This window comes from Gossypium raimondii, chromosome 11, assembly GCF_025698545.1.
Source record: "Gossypium raimondii isolate GPD5lz chromosome 11, ASM2569854v1, whole genome shotgun sequence".
NCBI classification, from domain to species: Eukaryota; Viridiplantae; Streptophyta; class Magnoliopsida; order Malvales; family Malvaceae; genus Gossypium; species Gossypium raimondii.
Window position 1 is genome coordinate 55,242,985 of NC_068575.1, and position 16,019 is coordinate 55,259,003.

A 16,019-nucleotide genomic window follows, 5' to 3' on the forward strand; every position below is an offset into this window, starting at 1 on the left:
CAAAATACTGGCCCGCTATGGCAAATCGAATTATTATGGTTACTACCATTTATTAGTATGAAATTATAAATGGGTAGATGGTAGGAAACCACCTTGATTTTGAGAAGTTTTGTTTTCTTAGTTACGTCTAATTTGGAATATCGCATCACCTCCTCGACAATGCTTGCTCCAATACATACCCCTACAGTAGTTCATCTATAAAAAGGCCAGTAGGCCACAACCAAATAACCACACGGTTTAGGTGTTTCAGAAATGGGTGTCAAACCAGTAGCCAGTGCAGTGGGCCAAATGGTCAGCAAGCTAGGAACTGGTGCAGCCACTTCTAGATGTCACTGTACTACCAAGGTACAACAAAGCTGACTACGAGGTCATGCTAGAGTGGAAGCTTACCCATTTCCGGAGATGTTGAGCACAAGAGAAAGTTCGCCATGGGAGCTTTTGTCTGGGCTCGCTAGATTTGTATTTCTGTTGATCCCTCCACGTTACAATTATTGAAGCTACAAGACTGTTATTTTCTTGGTATGCTTTCGATAGTTCCAATTTGATCTGGTTTTGTTTACGTGATCAAGAAATGACTTGAAAAAAATATTTTGAAGAACGATAAAAAATAATCAAAGGAAATAAATCTATATGAAATGCAAACAATAAATAGGACAACGCTAAATGATTAAGAATATGGTAACTGGAGCTATCTATTTTAGTTAGTTAATACTGTAGTAATACATTCTATAGACTATCGTTTCCCTGTTATACTGAAACGAATATTTTCTGACATCGGCCTCCAGTTCTGAATTTGTTCAGGTCCGTCCAAGAACTAGTTAGTGGTTAGCCTTGGGAGCCTGCTGAGCCCAAATAATCAAGTAAAAAGTACAGAGTAAGAGTAACCTGGGTAGACCTTGGATGGGAACGCATTAAATGAAGCCCAATTTTATAAACAAACCCATGAGAGAGGGAGGGACGGAGGAGTAGGATGGGAAGGTCGGGTTAAGCTAAAGCGCAAATTAGCATTTATTATTAGGCAAGAGCAAGCCGGCGCATAATATAAATTATACACTGTTTGTACCGGTCAGTGTCACTGGCATATAAAAAAGCCGAAAGGCTCTTCTCAATCTCATCATTTCTGTTTTTTTTCCCCCTTCAAAAAGCGTCGGGCGCCAGGCCTTCTTTTGCGCCTACCGATCTAAAGTCTAAACCCTAGTTTCAAGCGAAAGGAAAAAAGAAAGAAGAAATGCCGAGAGAAATCATAACACTGCAGGTGGGACAATGCGGGAACCAGATTGGAATGGAGTTTTGGAAACAGCTCTGCCTCGAACACGGCATCAGCAAAGAAGGCATTCTTGAAGATTTCGCTACTCAGGTTCTCTTTTTCTTTTGAGGTTTTCTCTTCGTATTGTTACTTTTTGTACTTTAAAGCTTCACTTTCCAGTTAATTATGGGAATTCATATTGAATTTTTTTTCCATTTATTTGCAGTTTTACTAATAATTAAATGTCTATGATGATTTTAAAAAAAGTACTTGATATTTAAGCTGTCAGATTAGGTCCCCATTAGGGATACATAGCCCGTAATTTGTTGATATTGAGATGATTTTATGTGAGATATAAAAGAATAAGGAGTGAGTTGGTTCTTGCGATTTAAACATCGGTATCTCTATGTCTTGATTTTCTCGGCACGGATGATGCAGGGAGGTGACAGGAAAGATGTCTTTTTCTACCAAGCTGACGATCAGCACTATATACCACGTGCTTTACTCATAGATTTGGAACCTAGAGTAATTAATGGAATTCAAAATAGTGAATACAAAAATCTATACAATCACGAAAACATCTTTGTTTCTGATCATGGTGGAGGTGCTGGAAACAACTGGGCCAGTGGATATCATCAGGTAGCATGTTTTGGTGGATCCTATTCGAGTAATGTTTCAACTTTTGTTTTTTATCACTTTTATCTCCCTTCTCCATCATTATAGTATGTTTCAAGTAACAGTCAGAAACAATTATGGTCTTCTGCACATTATTTTAAGTTAACATGTTCAGATCATCTTGTTGATTAGGAAAAAAATGATCAGAATTTCAAGTATCAGTAATTTTTTATTGATGGCAGAATAGAATCAATAGATATATGCTTTCATGAAATGTTGAGGATATCAGTTTTTCTTTTTTAATCTTAGAATCATTTTTCCTTGTTTATAGAAATCATTAAGCATATTGCAACTTTTTTATGAAAAAATCTGACATGAGTTTCATGACTTGTACGTGTTATGTATTAATAATCTTTTATCAAAATCCAGCTCCTTGATCATTAATAATACATTATTTTCAAACAGGGAAAGGGTGTTGAAGAGGATATAATGGACATGATTGACAGAGAAGCTGATGGAAGTGATAGTCTTGAGGGTTTTGTTCTCTGTCATTCAATTGCTGGAGGGACAGGCTCAGGTTTCTTCTCGTCTTCTTATTTGTGTTTTTAACTCTCTGTTCTGGCCTATGTAATATTTGTAATTATTTATTTTAAGCTTTTTTTCTCTTTTGGTTTATATGTCCACACGTGTTTGTTTCTTTTGGTTGCAAAAATTAGGATCCCAGCAGTAGTAGTGTCTTCCACTAAGGTACTGAAATTTTCTTGAAGACTTTGTTTTGGTTACAACTTGATTGCTTTCATCTACAATGAAGGTATGGGTTCCTATCTGTTGGAGGCTCTGAATGACCGCTACAGCAAGAAGCTGGTTCAGACTTATAGTGTATTTCCTAACCAGATGGAGACAAGCGATGTGGTGGTCCAGCCGTACAACTCACTTTTGACACTCAAACGACTAACGTTAAATGCTGATTGTGTTGTTGTTCTTGACAATACTGCACTCAATAGAATTGCTGTAGAACGTTTACATCTAAGTAATCCTACGTTTGCTCAAACAAATTCTTTGGTTTCCACTGTGATGTCTGCAAGCACAACTACATTGCGGTATCCAGGGTATATGAACAACGATTTGGTTGGTCTTCTTGCCTCTTTAATTCCAACCCCAAGATGTCATTTTCTTATGACAGGTTACACACCACTTACAGTGGAGCGCCAGGTACTTCAAATACTTGTTTTTTATATTTATGACTTTGTAGTTGATTGTGGTTCCTGATCAATTGCTCCTTGTGTGATTTTTAGAGTTAAGTAGAGCCTTTACACAATTTGTCTATAATCGATTCACTTACTCATTTCATAATTGGGGGTAAAAAAGAGGTTGGGGTGAAAAATGGATCTGAAGCTTTAAAATTCCATATATTTTATTTTTATTAAATCGATCATCTCAGTATGTCTCATCAGTCCTAAATTATTGTTTTTAGTCTTGTTATTCATGGAAAGATCTTTTTGGTGTAGTGTGATGCCTGTGTTTCTCTTCCTGGCAGGCCAATGTGATTCGCAAAACTACTGTCCTTGATGTTATGAGAAGACTTCTCCAGGTGAGATATGTAGGTTGTACTTATTTCAAAATGGGTTGCATTTTTCTAACCCTATGCTTCCTGGCAGACAAAAAATATTATGGTTTCCTCTTATGCACGCACAAAAGAAGCTAGCCAAGCAAAGTATATTTCCATACTGAATATCATTCAAGGGGAAGTAGATCCTACTCAGGTATGTTGAACTTTTTTTTTTTTGGAAATGCTATAGCTTTTACAGGAAATGTATCTCCAAAGTCTCACATTTATATTATGGATAAGAAAATTATATGCATCATTCTTTATTCTTGGGCAAGTCGTTGATTACCTTTTTGTTGACTTTGGCCAGTAGAACAACATGTGCATTCTTTAGCGGTTTTAGTTATTTCTATCTTAAGGGTGGTAATTGGTCTAAGATTTTGCATGTGAATGCATGCAAATATATATATTGTCTAGGGTATTGAACATCTTATTCTTCCTTCTGTTGACTGTTGTCCAAAAGTTTACAACGGTTTGCTTTATCTTTTCTTTAAAATGATATTGGACATTTGATAGATTCTCATGTCCTTTTTTTTCTCTACCTCTGTTTTATCCTTTCTCTTTTCAGAAACGTCTCTTTTCTTTAGACTTATTGTGTTAATTTTCTTCACAGAAGATAGTTTGAGTTTTGTGGTCATAGCCAGTGCTTCTCTCCCCTTGAAAATTTAGAGCATTGATATTGATAAGATGGTTGCAATGATGCTCCTAGGCACACGTCAACTTAAAATATTCTAGTTTAAACCGTGAGAAAAGGGCGCATTTCAGAGAAATCCAACCTTGATTTCTTGTGGCTAGTAACTATATATTTTCTCCCTTGAAAGAGAAGAAAGTATTTGGCGTGTTGCAATTTGAAATCATTTGAAAGTTTAACAAAGCCTAATCCAACTATGTGAGATCAACTATATTACTAATGTACACTTTGTTAGTATTTATTGAATGGAAGAGTAACTTAACTCGATTGCTTGTTAGTTGTTAATGGTTATGTGTGTTTGAAAATCAACTTAAATAATTTCATGGAATGGTTTTTGTATTGTCTATTCTTACTGGTTTGAGCTTTTAATGTTTGCTGAATAATTTCCCCTGTTTTATCAGGTGCATGAAAGTCTACAGAGGATTCGTGAAAGAAAGCTAGTAAATTTTATTGAATGGGGCCCTGCAAGTATTCAGGTCTCTTGATAGTTGAAGCAGTTGTCCTCACTTTGGGTAATTATTTTTTCTTATGATACCTGGACTTACATCATCTCTTTTTGTTCTTTTTGCGTTTTTGTAGGTTGCTCTTTCTAGAAAGTCCCCATATGTCCAGACTGCCCATAGGGTACAACTCTAGTTCTTGTCTTTTGGACTTTAGATCTCTTATTTTGCCTGCATTATAGAACAATTCACAATATTTAATCTGAATAAACAAGGGTAACAACTTTGAGCATGATTTTGCTCTCCTTAAAAGGGACCCTTTTGCTGGAGAAAAAATAAACAAGGGCATATTGCATTCTTCAGGTGAGTGGTCTTATGCTAGCAAGTCATACCAGTATCCGACACCTCTTCAGCAAATGTTTGAGCCAGTATGAGAAGTTGAGAAAGAAGCAAGCATTTCTTGACAATTATCGGAAGTTCCCAATGTTTGCTGTGAGTTACCAGCTTTCTGCCCACTTTCTAATTTACGATTGCTGTCACTATGCTTTTTGTGTGTTCATATGAATTGCAAAGATCTGCGTGCATGAGTTTTATGCGAATAGATGGAAGTTGTAACATGTATTTATATGCAACCACACATATTTGTAAGCCTGTCCTAAGGGCATGTTACTTCTTTAGATCGGTTAAGAGATTCAAATCCATGACTGAAATCATCAGTGTGATTTGTTTGTTAATTCTGCTACATGTCATTTGCTTCCAAATCATATAATATTTTTCGATTGGGTACCTAAAAAGTGCACATCACATTGGTATTTTTATCCTAATCTCATTCAACATTAACAGGACAATGACCTTTCTGAGTTTGATGAATCAAGGGACATAATTGAAAGTTTGGTTGACGAATACAAGGCTTGTGAGTCACCAGATTATATCAAATGGGGAATGGAGGTAAATGCCTAGCTGGCCCCAACTTCTCCAATTTTGAGAACCTCTTGGCTTTAATTGATAATAATGTTATATGCAGGATCCTGACAATTTAACTGGAGAAGGAAATGCCTCAGGAACACTGGATCCGAAATTGGCTGTGTGAACAGAATAAGGCTCAATTGCGAGTTCTTCTCAGGTAAGGAACTGTAGGTGGTTTCATTTTTTGCAAAAGTACTACTATTAAGTTATTCAACTCTTGTGGTGGAATTGAGACACTAAAGTTGATTTAGAATCTGCAGTCATTTTCAGTCATTGCCTTAGGTTTTGATGTGGTTCTGAAATGAAAATTGAAGAAAATAGCGCTTTTTCTTTTTCTTATTAATTTGGTTTTTTCCCTTGGCATCTGACATATACATTGTCTTTTGGTAAGGCCATTAATGTCCTTATATGCATTAGTTTCTTCATGCGTCTGTTACTACCTTATGTGTGTGCACTCTCCCGTGCAATTTTGTTAATTTTTTTACTACAATTATGAGGGTCACTTGGTTTGAATTGGAATTTGTTTCTTACAGGATACCGCATAAATATTAGGACCATTTTGGGGAGTGGAATGCAATTTTAGTTTTTCTTTTTAATATCCTTGTGTATCCGGTTTTGTGTATTTAACAGAAGAAAAGTTGATTTTAGGATGATAGCATCATGGCTTGTAATTGGGTAATTGTTTTGAGTTTGATTTTAGGATCTCACTGATACTTCTTGAGAAAGACCTGCGCCTGGTTTGAGTTGGATGTATATTTTTGCGTAGGATTTGTTAGGTGTTGTGTGCCGTGGTAGTTAAAAGTTTTATCCTAACAGATCTGTTTTTGGAGTGGAGCTAAAAGGATTAGAATTGGTAACCATTTAAAATGGTTTGAGTGGGAATATCATTCTAATTCAAAACAAAAGGTATCATCGGCACGGGATCGACATAGCATGTGCTGTCATATCATTTGTGTGAATATATGCTTATATCATGGTCTGGTCCCATCCCGTACCGTACATAATTTGAATGACGTTTTTTCTCGCCTATGCTGCAATTTTTAATTGTTCATTTGAATTTCTCAAAGTAATAACCAGTAGGATAAATACAACTATACATGTATAAAATAATAATATCATGCAGAACTTCTGTAGCGACGGCTACTGCCAAATAACGTTGGCAGCTGGAGGGTATCCGAGGCCATAGGGTGGTTAGTTTTTGTGTTCTACTTGCAGCTCCGTGTTCTTTATATTCGTTAAAACTTAAAAGACTATTCGAATTTCTTTTTCATTTCAAAGTTGAAAAAACCATGCATCAATCATTAAATTATATCATTTGGATGCTTGGGCTGGATGGGAGCTGATGTGAAACTCTAGACTATGTTAATTTAGATTATCGGCATCGCTTATCTCATTCAGTTCCTGGAATTAACTGTTGATATAGAAACCTTTGATAGACAAATGTTGAAAGGGTTGTTAATTGAATGGGAGTCAACAATCACTCAGTCTGCAGTCTATTTGACCAATTGACAGCAAAGTTGATAATGATGGTCAGGCGACAGTGGCCCAGAACAAGAAAACAAAGACCGAATAAGAGAGGCTGCAAGTTGTATCTGCAAATGGCGATTGACATCTAACCTCGTTTAGGGTTGAATTATAGTAAGTTTAAAATATATTTGAAGTTAAAATTAAACGAACACAAAAATTACTGATTAAGGTTCGGCCAAAAAAACGTTATTATTAAAGAATATATCCTATCGTACTTGAACTTCTCCTAGTCTAATTGAGATGAAATTTCATTACATTATGCGAAATTAATTGATTTATTTTTAAGGGTGTGCTTGGATATGAGTAATGGTAAGTGTAATTATTAATATAGTAATTATATGTTTGTAACTACAAAGAATTTTTTGAAGGCAGAATGTAAATACATCTAAATTTAAATAAAAATAAAAATTCGAATATAATCATGACTACCTATATATATTTGAATTACACTCAAGAGATTAATTAATTACCATAATTACTCAAATGTATTACATGGGTGCAATTACACATAGTATCCAAATCCAAAACAAATTATAGTTATGGGTGAAGCGCAGGTATCTCTCATCCTAAGTTGTAAATCTAAACTGAAATAAGAAGTTGATGTTAAATTCATATGAAATATATCTACTAAATAACCACCGAATTTGCATTTAGCAATCTAATTTAAAATGGGGAAAGTATATTCTTGTTTGAATTTAAATTCAAATTAATTTTGGATAAAAGAATATTATTAATTGAAATGATAGCAGCAACACTTAATTGTCAACCTAGTAAAGGAACTAATAGCGGTTTAATCCAATATCGAGAATAACGTTAAGAAAACAAGAGTTTGGTATGAAAGGAGAAAACAACAACTAAGCAACAACCCATGAACAGTCTGTCTCAACAACAATACAGAAAAAAAGGCTTGACCCACACCCACACTCCCCCAAGTCTCATTTCCCCCCATTTTTACTGCTTACAAATTACAAAATTAAAATACAAACTCATTTTTAACTCCCTATAATACAATCTCAACCTCTTTATTTAAACCCAAGTTTTCTCTCTTCTGCATTAGTCCTTGGGGTTTTCAACTTTGTGTTTTTCTTCAGCGCTCTCTCTCATATTGCTCCCTGCTGATAATTTTAGAAAGGGTTTCTGCGCAAACATGGCAGTCATTTCTTTCAGGGTTCTTATGAGAGTTGTGACCATCTTTGCTCTTGTTTTTGCTATTGTCTCACCCAATGTTGAAGCTCAGTCTGCTGCACCAGCTCCTTCTCCTACAAGTGATGGTAACTAATCCATATCTTTAACATGCTGTTTTTGGACCTTTAGATCTTTTCAATACTGCCTTCCTTATAACACTATTCAGGCATTGCCAAAATCTACTCTCTCTTTTTTTTTCTTTTCTTTTCACTCTGAAACGGTTCTCATTTTTTCTTAAAGGCATTGTTTTTCTCACAGTTAAAATAAATACAGTGGGCTTTTTCCCCCAAAATCAAATGCATTAAATAATTAATTACTTATATCCATTTGATTTTGGGCAGGAACTTCAATTGACCAAGGGATTGCTTACGTTCTGATGCTTGTGGCACTGGTGCTTACATACCTTATCCACCCTCTAGACGCGTCCTCCTACACCTTCTTTTAAATTATATTATTCATTTTGGTAACAGAGTACTATGTGGATAAATCTATCTAAATCTATCAAGTTCCTTTTTTTTTCCCTTTCTTTTTGGGTGATGGATGTAGTGGTTAATGGTTTGCATTGGTTTTGAGAGATTGATTGATTAATGTGATTCCTGAAATGATAGCCTACTGTGTTGCCTCCACTACTTGATTCTTTTGCTTTCAATAACATTTGGAATCCTCCTTTCGTCCCTGCTAATCTTTTAGCTTCCTTCTTTCTAAAGGAGGATAACTAAAAAGTAAAAAGAACTGCAAATGAGTACTAATGTTTCTCTCCAATCTCAAACAATGGGGCAGGTTTTGAGCACATTTTGCGCTTTCTATCTATTCAAGTACTTGAAACAAACCATCAAAACAAACTTTATTCCAAATATATTCTTAACAGAAAAAAAGAAAAAGGGTTTCTGTAATTCTGTTTCAACTTGCAACATTAGGCTTGCATTATGTGAAAAAAGAAAAAAAGAATAGGAAATATACAGCCTGGAATTTCCAGATCCTGGAATCATTTGAGTCATGAGCATGGGTATCCACTGAAAAAAGCTTTGCCAAAGTGGTTTGAAGCGACATGATGGAATTTTTTATGGGGGACCAGAAGTGTGTTAATTCTTTTATTTACATCATTGAGTCGGGTGACTATACTTGAATCATTAAATCAACCATAGTTGTGGCACAAATCCAAGTCTTTCACTCATGATCTTCGTGTCTGTAATGTAAAGCGAACTTGACAACTTCATAAAATGAAACAACAATCCCCACAGACGGACCAGTGCGACCAACACGAGGACCAAGTCCAGCAAACAGTCCCTTCATCCCTCCATCCCTGCACCAAATAACAGCTTGGTACAGTAAGCTAATTAAAGTGAATACGCATATAACCTTGAATGAGCTAACCTAATATATTAGGCAGCTTGACTACAAGATAGAGCAATTGTATTTCCTAAAATTGGCCTCAAGCACACACACTTCTGCTATAAAATAAAAGATTAAAGTGAATACGCATATAACCTTGAATGAGCTAACCTAATATATTAGGCAGCTTGACTACAAGATAGAGCAATTGTATTTCCTAAAATTGGCCTCAAGCACACACACTTCTGCTATAAAATAAAAGTCAGCATTCGCCTCCTATTGCTGCTCCTTGTCCTTTGTGTTACCCCATTGGAGTGTTTAAAACTATGTTGTTCTAGTTAGGACATAAGAGATGCATTCATTTAGTCATTTACTAGAAGATCTGCTACTATGCACTTGACTGCAACTAGAACAAAGATGCAATATTATCTCAAGGAAAAGGAATATTGCGTACCTCCAAATTTCACGTAGAGTTTGTCTTGTAGTCATCTTTAATGACTTGACAGGATCTTTCTGAAAATCATGAAAGAAAGTTTCAGAACGAAATGCACCAATCCATAGCATATATCTGAATAAAAAAACTAGTTAAATCTTTTCCTCAGAAATAGTTGCTCTCCTATGGTCACATATGTGTAGAGCAAGTGATGCTCTGAATATAATCCTTGGATAATCAGTTAGATCACTTTACCGTGTTTGTGTGTGTGACTGTGTGTGTGGGTTCCTGCTTTCATCCTATCTAAACCGAAATGAAATTCATATGAAGAAACTAAAGACCTCTATCTGCCGTCGGGTCTTTGCAACATCTAGGGGACAGGTAACAGCTGCTGCGATGCTTCCTGCCACAAAACCAGCAGCAAAGTTTGCCCCAAGGATGCTACCTGCACCAGCTTCATCACCCATTGACACAAGCAGTTCTCTCCTGATCTGAAAAGGTCGAAAGAAACAAGAATTATGTTGAATGCATAAGGTAGCATTAAACATTTTTTTTGGGGGGAGGAGGGGGGGACACTTAGCTTTATCTCACCGGCTCAAGTGTTGCCCAACAGATTGCAGAGAAAGGAACATCACGAGCAAGTTGTGAACTAAGGCCAGTCCATAGGATGCGGTAGTTTTGTACTGTTATGAAGAATATGTCAGCAATAATGAACATCTTGCTTAGTTTAATCAAACTTTCTCAATTGAGATAAAATTTCTCATTCAATGCCAAAATTATACTTTTTCAGGCAGAGAGTAACTCACTCCAATAGTTAACTTACAGTTTTGAATGCAATTTGTGCTTGTCACTGGGTTGATTACTCCAACTAATGTCTTCCATACGCCTGCAGGCTTGATACCGCTTTTAGTTTCTTTAAATGCCTGGTAATAAATTAAATATTCATAAAGTTGAACTTCATTCATTTCTGCAGAATAGCAAATTGAGGATTATTATAGTAATTCCTGGTTATATTAGATGAAGCACAGATGATTTTATACCTGCATGCGGGTCCTGGCCAGTTCAATAGGATAACAAGATATGCAAGCTAAAGAACGTGCAAATACGCCTGCTACCAATGGGACATATGGGGTCAAAGTTGGAGCATTATTAGTTGTGAATTCCTCCATTGAATCGCGGAAAATGTCATAGCAGGGCATGTAAATGCCAACCTGAATGACAAGAAAAGAACAGAGCCCACGAGGAGCCAAAAAAATATAAGCACATAAAAATGCTTCCTCGCACTAATGCAAGGGATAAAAACATGCAATGGAGGCCTGGAGGGAAGCCATTAAAATGAAAGACTTACAGTCGGCACAGCCAATGCTAAACTTGCATTTGTTCCTCTCCACAGTCTGGCAAAACCTTCCTGCAAAAATTCACTCCCGTGAACCTCCAAAAATAAGCAATAATCTGTGCATCGAAATATGAAGGTGATAATACAAATGTATATATATAAAGAGATTATAATGCATATATAATGAATGTTTGGATGATTATGCTTAGATGGATTAAAAATTGCTTTCACAAAAGTGTAAAACATCTACCACTAAGTTAGCCATCAGCTGTGTTTCACCGAGATTCTTTTACCTGTGTGTACCGAAGAAATACAACATCCCATTTATTTAACAAAAAAAGAAAAGAAAGAAAAGAACTTATTTATTAAACAGAAGTGCCATTACAGCATCAAGCACTTGAAGAACAAGCCTAAGATAGTAATTAGCAAGTGCAGAAAACAACCAACCTGACGAATGACTTTGTAGAAAACATCAAGTGTTCCAGTGTACCTATGACACTCAGGGGGACATAGTGGTTCAGAGCCAACAACCAAACGCGAACATGATTGAGAGCTTCTCATATCTGGGAACATCTAAAAAGGAAGAGCAACGGAGGAAAACACCAAAATATTCACCAAGGGAGTAAATTGAGATGCTGAAAACAAGGAAACTAATGAAATTGATAAGTACCGTATTTGTTTCAAAGCAAGTCTTGTAAGGAACTCCAGCAGCCTGTGCTTGCAACCTTGTCTGGATCAAAAAACAAATCATTTTACGATTTTGAACACATCTTCTGAGAGAATTTTGATTAATTCTAGGAATTGGGTTTCTTTTTTACGTTGAAAAAACAAAAAAGGCTAATTATTTAGAAGAAAGGAAAATTAGATACCTTGGCGACATCGAGAGGATTAACGATGATGGCGGAAATAAAAGCGGCACCGGCGGCAGAGAAAGCCCTCTCTTCGAAGCTCAAATTGACGTCGGCTACAGCTTTAGGCTTTTGGGTTGTAGAATCGTCGTGGGCAGTTTTCAACATGTTATCAGCGTTTCCTTCAAAATCAATTCTGGTGCCGGAGGCAGCGCTTATCCATGAAGGAAACCCCTGCCTCGAGCTTACCATCTCTCTCTCGTTCTTGCAGCCAATCAAATTTTCATCGAAAGAAATAAAGAGAAACGTCAAATGAAGAGTGAGGACCGAGAAGTTCAAGTTGAACAAATTATTGGAAGATTTTAGATTAGCTAGTTACAAAAGTTTCTTCCAGGGCTTTCCTTCTTTTATTAGTATTATTATAATAACAGAAAGAGGCAGATTTCTGCATGCGGAAGGGAAAACTGAAGAGGAGGCGAGGCAATGTGATTCGTGGCGTGGAATTAAGGGCGCCAAGCGACTCAGCGTTGCATAGGCAAAGGCCAATCGGTCCTTCCACTTTCCTTTTTCCTTTCAGGAAACCCAAAACTCTCGTTGGCCCAATATAGAGCTGCTGCTTCAGCCCTATTAAACTCTCGGATTTTTCTTTATCGAAAGATTTCTAAGATTGGGCTAATTATCAAATTAAGCCCCATAGAAGTCTGGATTACTGTATACTGTATGATTTTTATTTTATTTTGGTAGAATTAAAGTATTCTTCATGTTTGATTAATTTTTTTTCGAAGTTTAATATTCTTTTCAATAATTTTGTTTTTAATTCTCGAACTTGACTTATCTCCTTACAAATACAATGCACCTTACAATTGATGATTTTTATTTAGCGTAAATAATGGACAGCATACATTAAAAAATCATAATATATAACCAAATTTGAAGAAAAGTCTGATATTGAAACAATGAAAAGTTCATAGTCACATAAATTAGCTGAATATTGATTATGATTCTATGCATGTATCGAGAAAGGAGGTTGAGCTACTTCAGTTTGCAGTATAAATACAGCCGAGTTTGATTTGCAATCCCATCAAACAAGTATTTCCATGATATTGCATGTGTTGAATATGTATGTACGTATGTATGATAAAAAATTAATAAGAGTCATCACCAGCGAAAAATGACATGCAAAGGCATCTTTTGAATACGTAACTGAATTTCTTGGTGAATTACATGATAAAATCATAAATAATTTTACTGCATAATTTCCAACAGCATTGTGCCATTTCAAGTGGTTGAATAAAAAATTCTAGTGCTTGAAACGAGAAACCTGGAAACTCCTTCAATTTTCTTCACACTTTCTTCCTCATCCATTTCAATGCCATGCTTAGTACAACCCTCAGTTTGGTCTGCATGGGTTAAACGACATACGCAGACCAAATTAAGGCCAAAACCTATAATACCTCTAATGTTCTATTTCTAATCATCCATTAAAAAGATAACAATGAATAAATAACTTGGGAGTCATTTGTTATTCTTAGCATAAATATATATTAGTTCAGTCCACTAAGAACATAGGCCAAAAATGAGAGCCTTTGAAACATGTAATCTGATTTGTTTATCATCTTTGGATTACAGGAACCAACCAAAGATTGAGAACCATATTATAATAATATATATATATAAGAGATTAAAGGATTAGGTGACTACTACGATGACGATTCAGCATTTCAACCTATGGTAAATGGCATATCTGATACTGTATTTGTGGAAAACTTGCAGTTTCCCAGGATTTTCCAAGACTGAATAATAGCTAATAGAAGTGGCGACATTGATTTACCTACAAATGCAAAAGCAAGCTCTCATCAATTACTCTCTGGTGGCTCCCTCTCCTCAAATGTCACTATGACGGCCATATTGTTCTCAACAATTCATGCAGAAGCTGATACTGTTTTTGATTTTATCGTTCCATGAGAGTTTGCAGTTTGTTTTCATTCCACTCCATCGATGGAAAACATAGCCCACACATCAAAATACTACTGTATTACTACTTTTAAACTCCATGCATGGCTTTATCTTTTCTTTTAACAAGTTACTATCAATTATTTTAACATTTTTCGGCTCCAGCGTTTTTTATCTCTTGGCTGTGGTGGAAAGCTTGAGGAACAATATGGAATATTAAAGAATGGAAGGGTAGGGCTTTAGTGAGGCTCTACTTTATAATGGTTTTTGCCATCAGGTGTTTGGACAAAATCATTTTTGATTGCTAATTATTTTATTTTGCTTTTTCTATTGGGTACCGTTTATTGTTTAAAGGGAAAGTTTTGTTTGGAACTAGTAAGAAGCTTAGCAGTTTGTACCGCCACAGTCCCCCACTCTCATCGCAATCACATGCAATCATGTATATATGCCCTCCTTTTCATTTCATATATTAGCATCATTATGCTGCTCAATCTCATCAAATCAACCCTCTCATGGATCCAGAATCCCCCAATGGACCATGTATATGAGCAATAATAACATTCCATTGCACGAAATAGCATGCCATCATCACTCATTATACAAGATGTTATTAACCATCCATCACAAGGTCCCGTCATACACATCAGTTGTAGCAACTTAATTTGTGGGGTTCAAAAAGTCAAGGCCGGCCCCCTTGGTGGTTCTTTAAGTAGACACATGATGATCATGGGCCAGGGTCTAATGGGCTACTACTAATCCTCAGACATGTTTCACTGGGTCGTCTCATCTACCACAAAATAGGAAAACCATGAAACTCTATTGTTGATTTAGACAGATAAGAAACAGCACACCAATATCCTATTCAAAATTTTTATTCAAAAATGAATGACTTAGATTTGACCTAAAACAAACATAGAATAAATTTAAAAATAATAAAAACAAAAATAAGAATCAAAGAGTAAATATTCAAAATAATAAATAAATAAAAATTAAATGTGGAAGATGGATCAAATATCGCGATGGATATGGAGGATGAAGAATGAATTCTCATAACTCCTTAAAGAAAAATGAGAAGAAATCTATTTCTAAAATTATAAAAATAAATATTTCTCAAAAAATTAACCAATTGTGTATCAATTGATCCAAATAAAACTCAAGTATACAAATTCTAATTAATCTAAACAATAAGTAGATTTAAACTAAACTTTTTCTTGATTGCAAACATAAAATTCCTAAATAATTTAAAATATTTAAAAATCTAAAATTGAAATAAATAAATAATAAATACAATATTTGGCTAATATATAGTAAAAATTAAAACTAAAAATCGAACCCAATATAATTTAAACTCAAATTAAAGCCTCGAAATATAATTTTCATAATAATCTCATTCAGAAATTTTACTCGCGCAGTCTTCACTAAAACGATCATAACTTGAGCTCCTAAACTCGAAATCAAGTGATTCAAAGTGTGTTTTGAAACTAAGAGATATATCTTCAAACTCTATAAAGACATTTCAACATTAAAATGTCTGAATCCCGTCCAAATATTTGTTGGAAGTCTAACTTAAAAATTAACAAAAATGAATCATCGAGTAATTTGGCTCTTTGTAGACGTAAAAGGGCATGCAATCACTGTGGAGGAGCCGCCTTTATATGATAATCATCAGTTTCACTATTCAACTGGCCCTAAAGCACATCATCCACAATCAACAGATCTAAAAACCCGTTACAGCTTAGATTTTGAAATCCCATATCCAATTTACACTTGACTCTTTCTTCTCATTTACTTTTTTCGACATTGGACCAAAATATGTGATTTCATTGGTCAGCCATCAAAAT

General features: G+C 35.4%; 3 protein-coding genes across 6 annotated transcripts; 2 read left to right on the top strand and 1 right to left on the bottom strand.

Annotated features, from left to right (window-relative positions):
- The first annotated feature begins 1,057 nt into the window (after positions 1 to 1,057).
- LOC105802774 (tubulin gamma-1 chain) lies at positions 1,058 to 6,591 on the top strand. The gene is made up of 12 exons (XM_052624279.1): positions 1,058 to 1,357; positions 1,685 to 1,885; positions 2,327 to 2,438; positions 2,673 to 3,073; positions 3,399 to 3,452; positions 3,520 to 3,624; positions 4,560 to 4,634; positions 4,738 to 4,782; positions 4,962 to 5,090; positions 5,442 to 5,546; positions 5,623 to 5,721; positions 6,098 to 6,591. Exons 1-11 carry the CDS (start codon positions 1,229 to 1,231, stop codon positions 5,686 to 5,688), a joined length of 1,422 nt encoding a protein of 473 aa, XP_052480239.1. The 5' UTR covers positions 1,058 to 1,228; the 3' UTR covers positions 5,689 to 5,721; positions 6,098 to 6,591.
- A 1,527-nt stretch (positions 6,592 to 8,118) lies between these two features.
- LOC105802773 (arabinogalactan protein 20) lies at positions 8,119 to 8,902 on the top strand. The gene is made up of 2 exons (XM_012634614.2): positions 8,119 to 8,362; positions 8,618 to 8,902. The coding sequence occupies exons 1-2, from the start codon at positions 8,239 to 8,241 to the stop codon at positions 8,719 to 8,721; spliced, it is 228 nt and encodes a 75-aa protein (XP_012490068.1). The 5' UTR covers positions 8,119 to 8,238; the 3' UTR covers positions 8,722 to 8,902.
- Positions 8,903 to 9,095: 193 nt separating this feature from the next.
- On the bottom strand, positions 9,096 to 12,733 carry LOC105802771 (mitochondrial carrier protein MTM1). Of its 4 annotated transcripts, none has more exons than XM_012634611.2 (10): positions 12,247 to 12,729; positions 12,048 to 12,107; positions 11,825 to 11,950; positions 11,390 to 11,449; positions 11,082 to 11,252; positions 10,865 to 10,964; positions 10,633 to 10,724; positions 10,383 to 10,532; positions 10,063 to 10,121; positions 9,096 to 9,579 (listed from the first exon to the last, which is right to left on the bottom strand). In XM_012634611.2, the coding sequence occupies exons 1-10, from the start codon at positions 12,475 to 12,477 to the stop codon at positions 9,444 to 9,446; spliced, it is 1,185 nt and encodes a 394-aa protein (XP_012490065.1). In that variant the 5' UTR covers positions 12,478 to 12,729; the 3' UTR covers positions 9,096 to 9,443. The 4 variants fall into 4 exon arrangements, with proteins under 4 accessions (XP_012490065.1, XP_052480047.1, XP_012490066.1 ...); XM_052624087.1 differs by having other exon boundaries at positions 11,825 to 11,940; positions 12,247 to 12,336; XM_052624086.1 differs by lacking the exon at positions 9,096 to 9,579 and adding an exon at positions 9,626 to 9,942 and having other exon boundaries at positions 12,247 to 12,733.
- Between the last annotated feature and the right edge of the window lie 3,286 nt (positions 12,734 to 16,019).

Bases quoted from the DNA above. Each gene is read 5' to 3' on its own strand.
- LOC105802774 (XM_052624279.1), top strand. From the start codon at position 1,229: ATGCCGAGAGAAATCATAACACTGCAGGTGGGACAATGCGGGAACCAG. The intron at 1,358-1,684 runs GTTCTCTTTTTC...CGGATGATGCAG, and splicing joins TTGAAGATTTCGCTACTCAG to GGAGGTGACAGGAAAGATGT. The intron at 3,453-3,519 runs GTGAGATATGTA...GCTTCCTGGCAG, and splicing joins TTATGAGAAGACTTCTCCAG to ACAAAAAATATTATGGTTTC.
- LOC105802771 (XM_012634611.2), bottom strand. From the start codon at position 12,477: ATGGTAAGCTCGAGGCAGGGGTTTCCTTCATGGATAAGCGCTGCCTCC. The intron at 11,450-11,824 runs GTTGGTTGTTTT...GAATTTTTGCAG, and splicing joins TCTACAAAGTCATTCGTCAG to GAAGGTTTTGCCAGACTGTG. The intron at 10,725-10,864 runs GTAAGTTAACTA...TCTTCATAACAG, and splicing joins CACAAATTGCATTCAAAACT to TACAAAACTACCGCATCCTA.
- LOC105802773 (XM_012634614.2), top strand. From the start codon at position 8,239: ATGGCAGTCATTTCTTTCAGGGTTCTTATGAGAGTTGTGACCATCTTT. The intron at 8,363-8,617 runs GTAACTAATCCA...GATTTTGGGCAG, and splicing joins TCCTTCTCCTACAAGTGATG to GAACTTCAATTGACCAAGGG.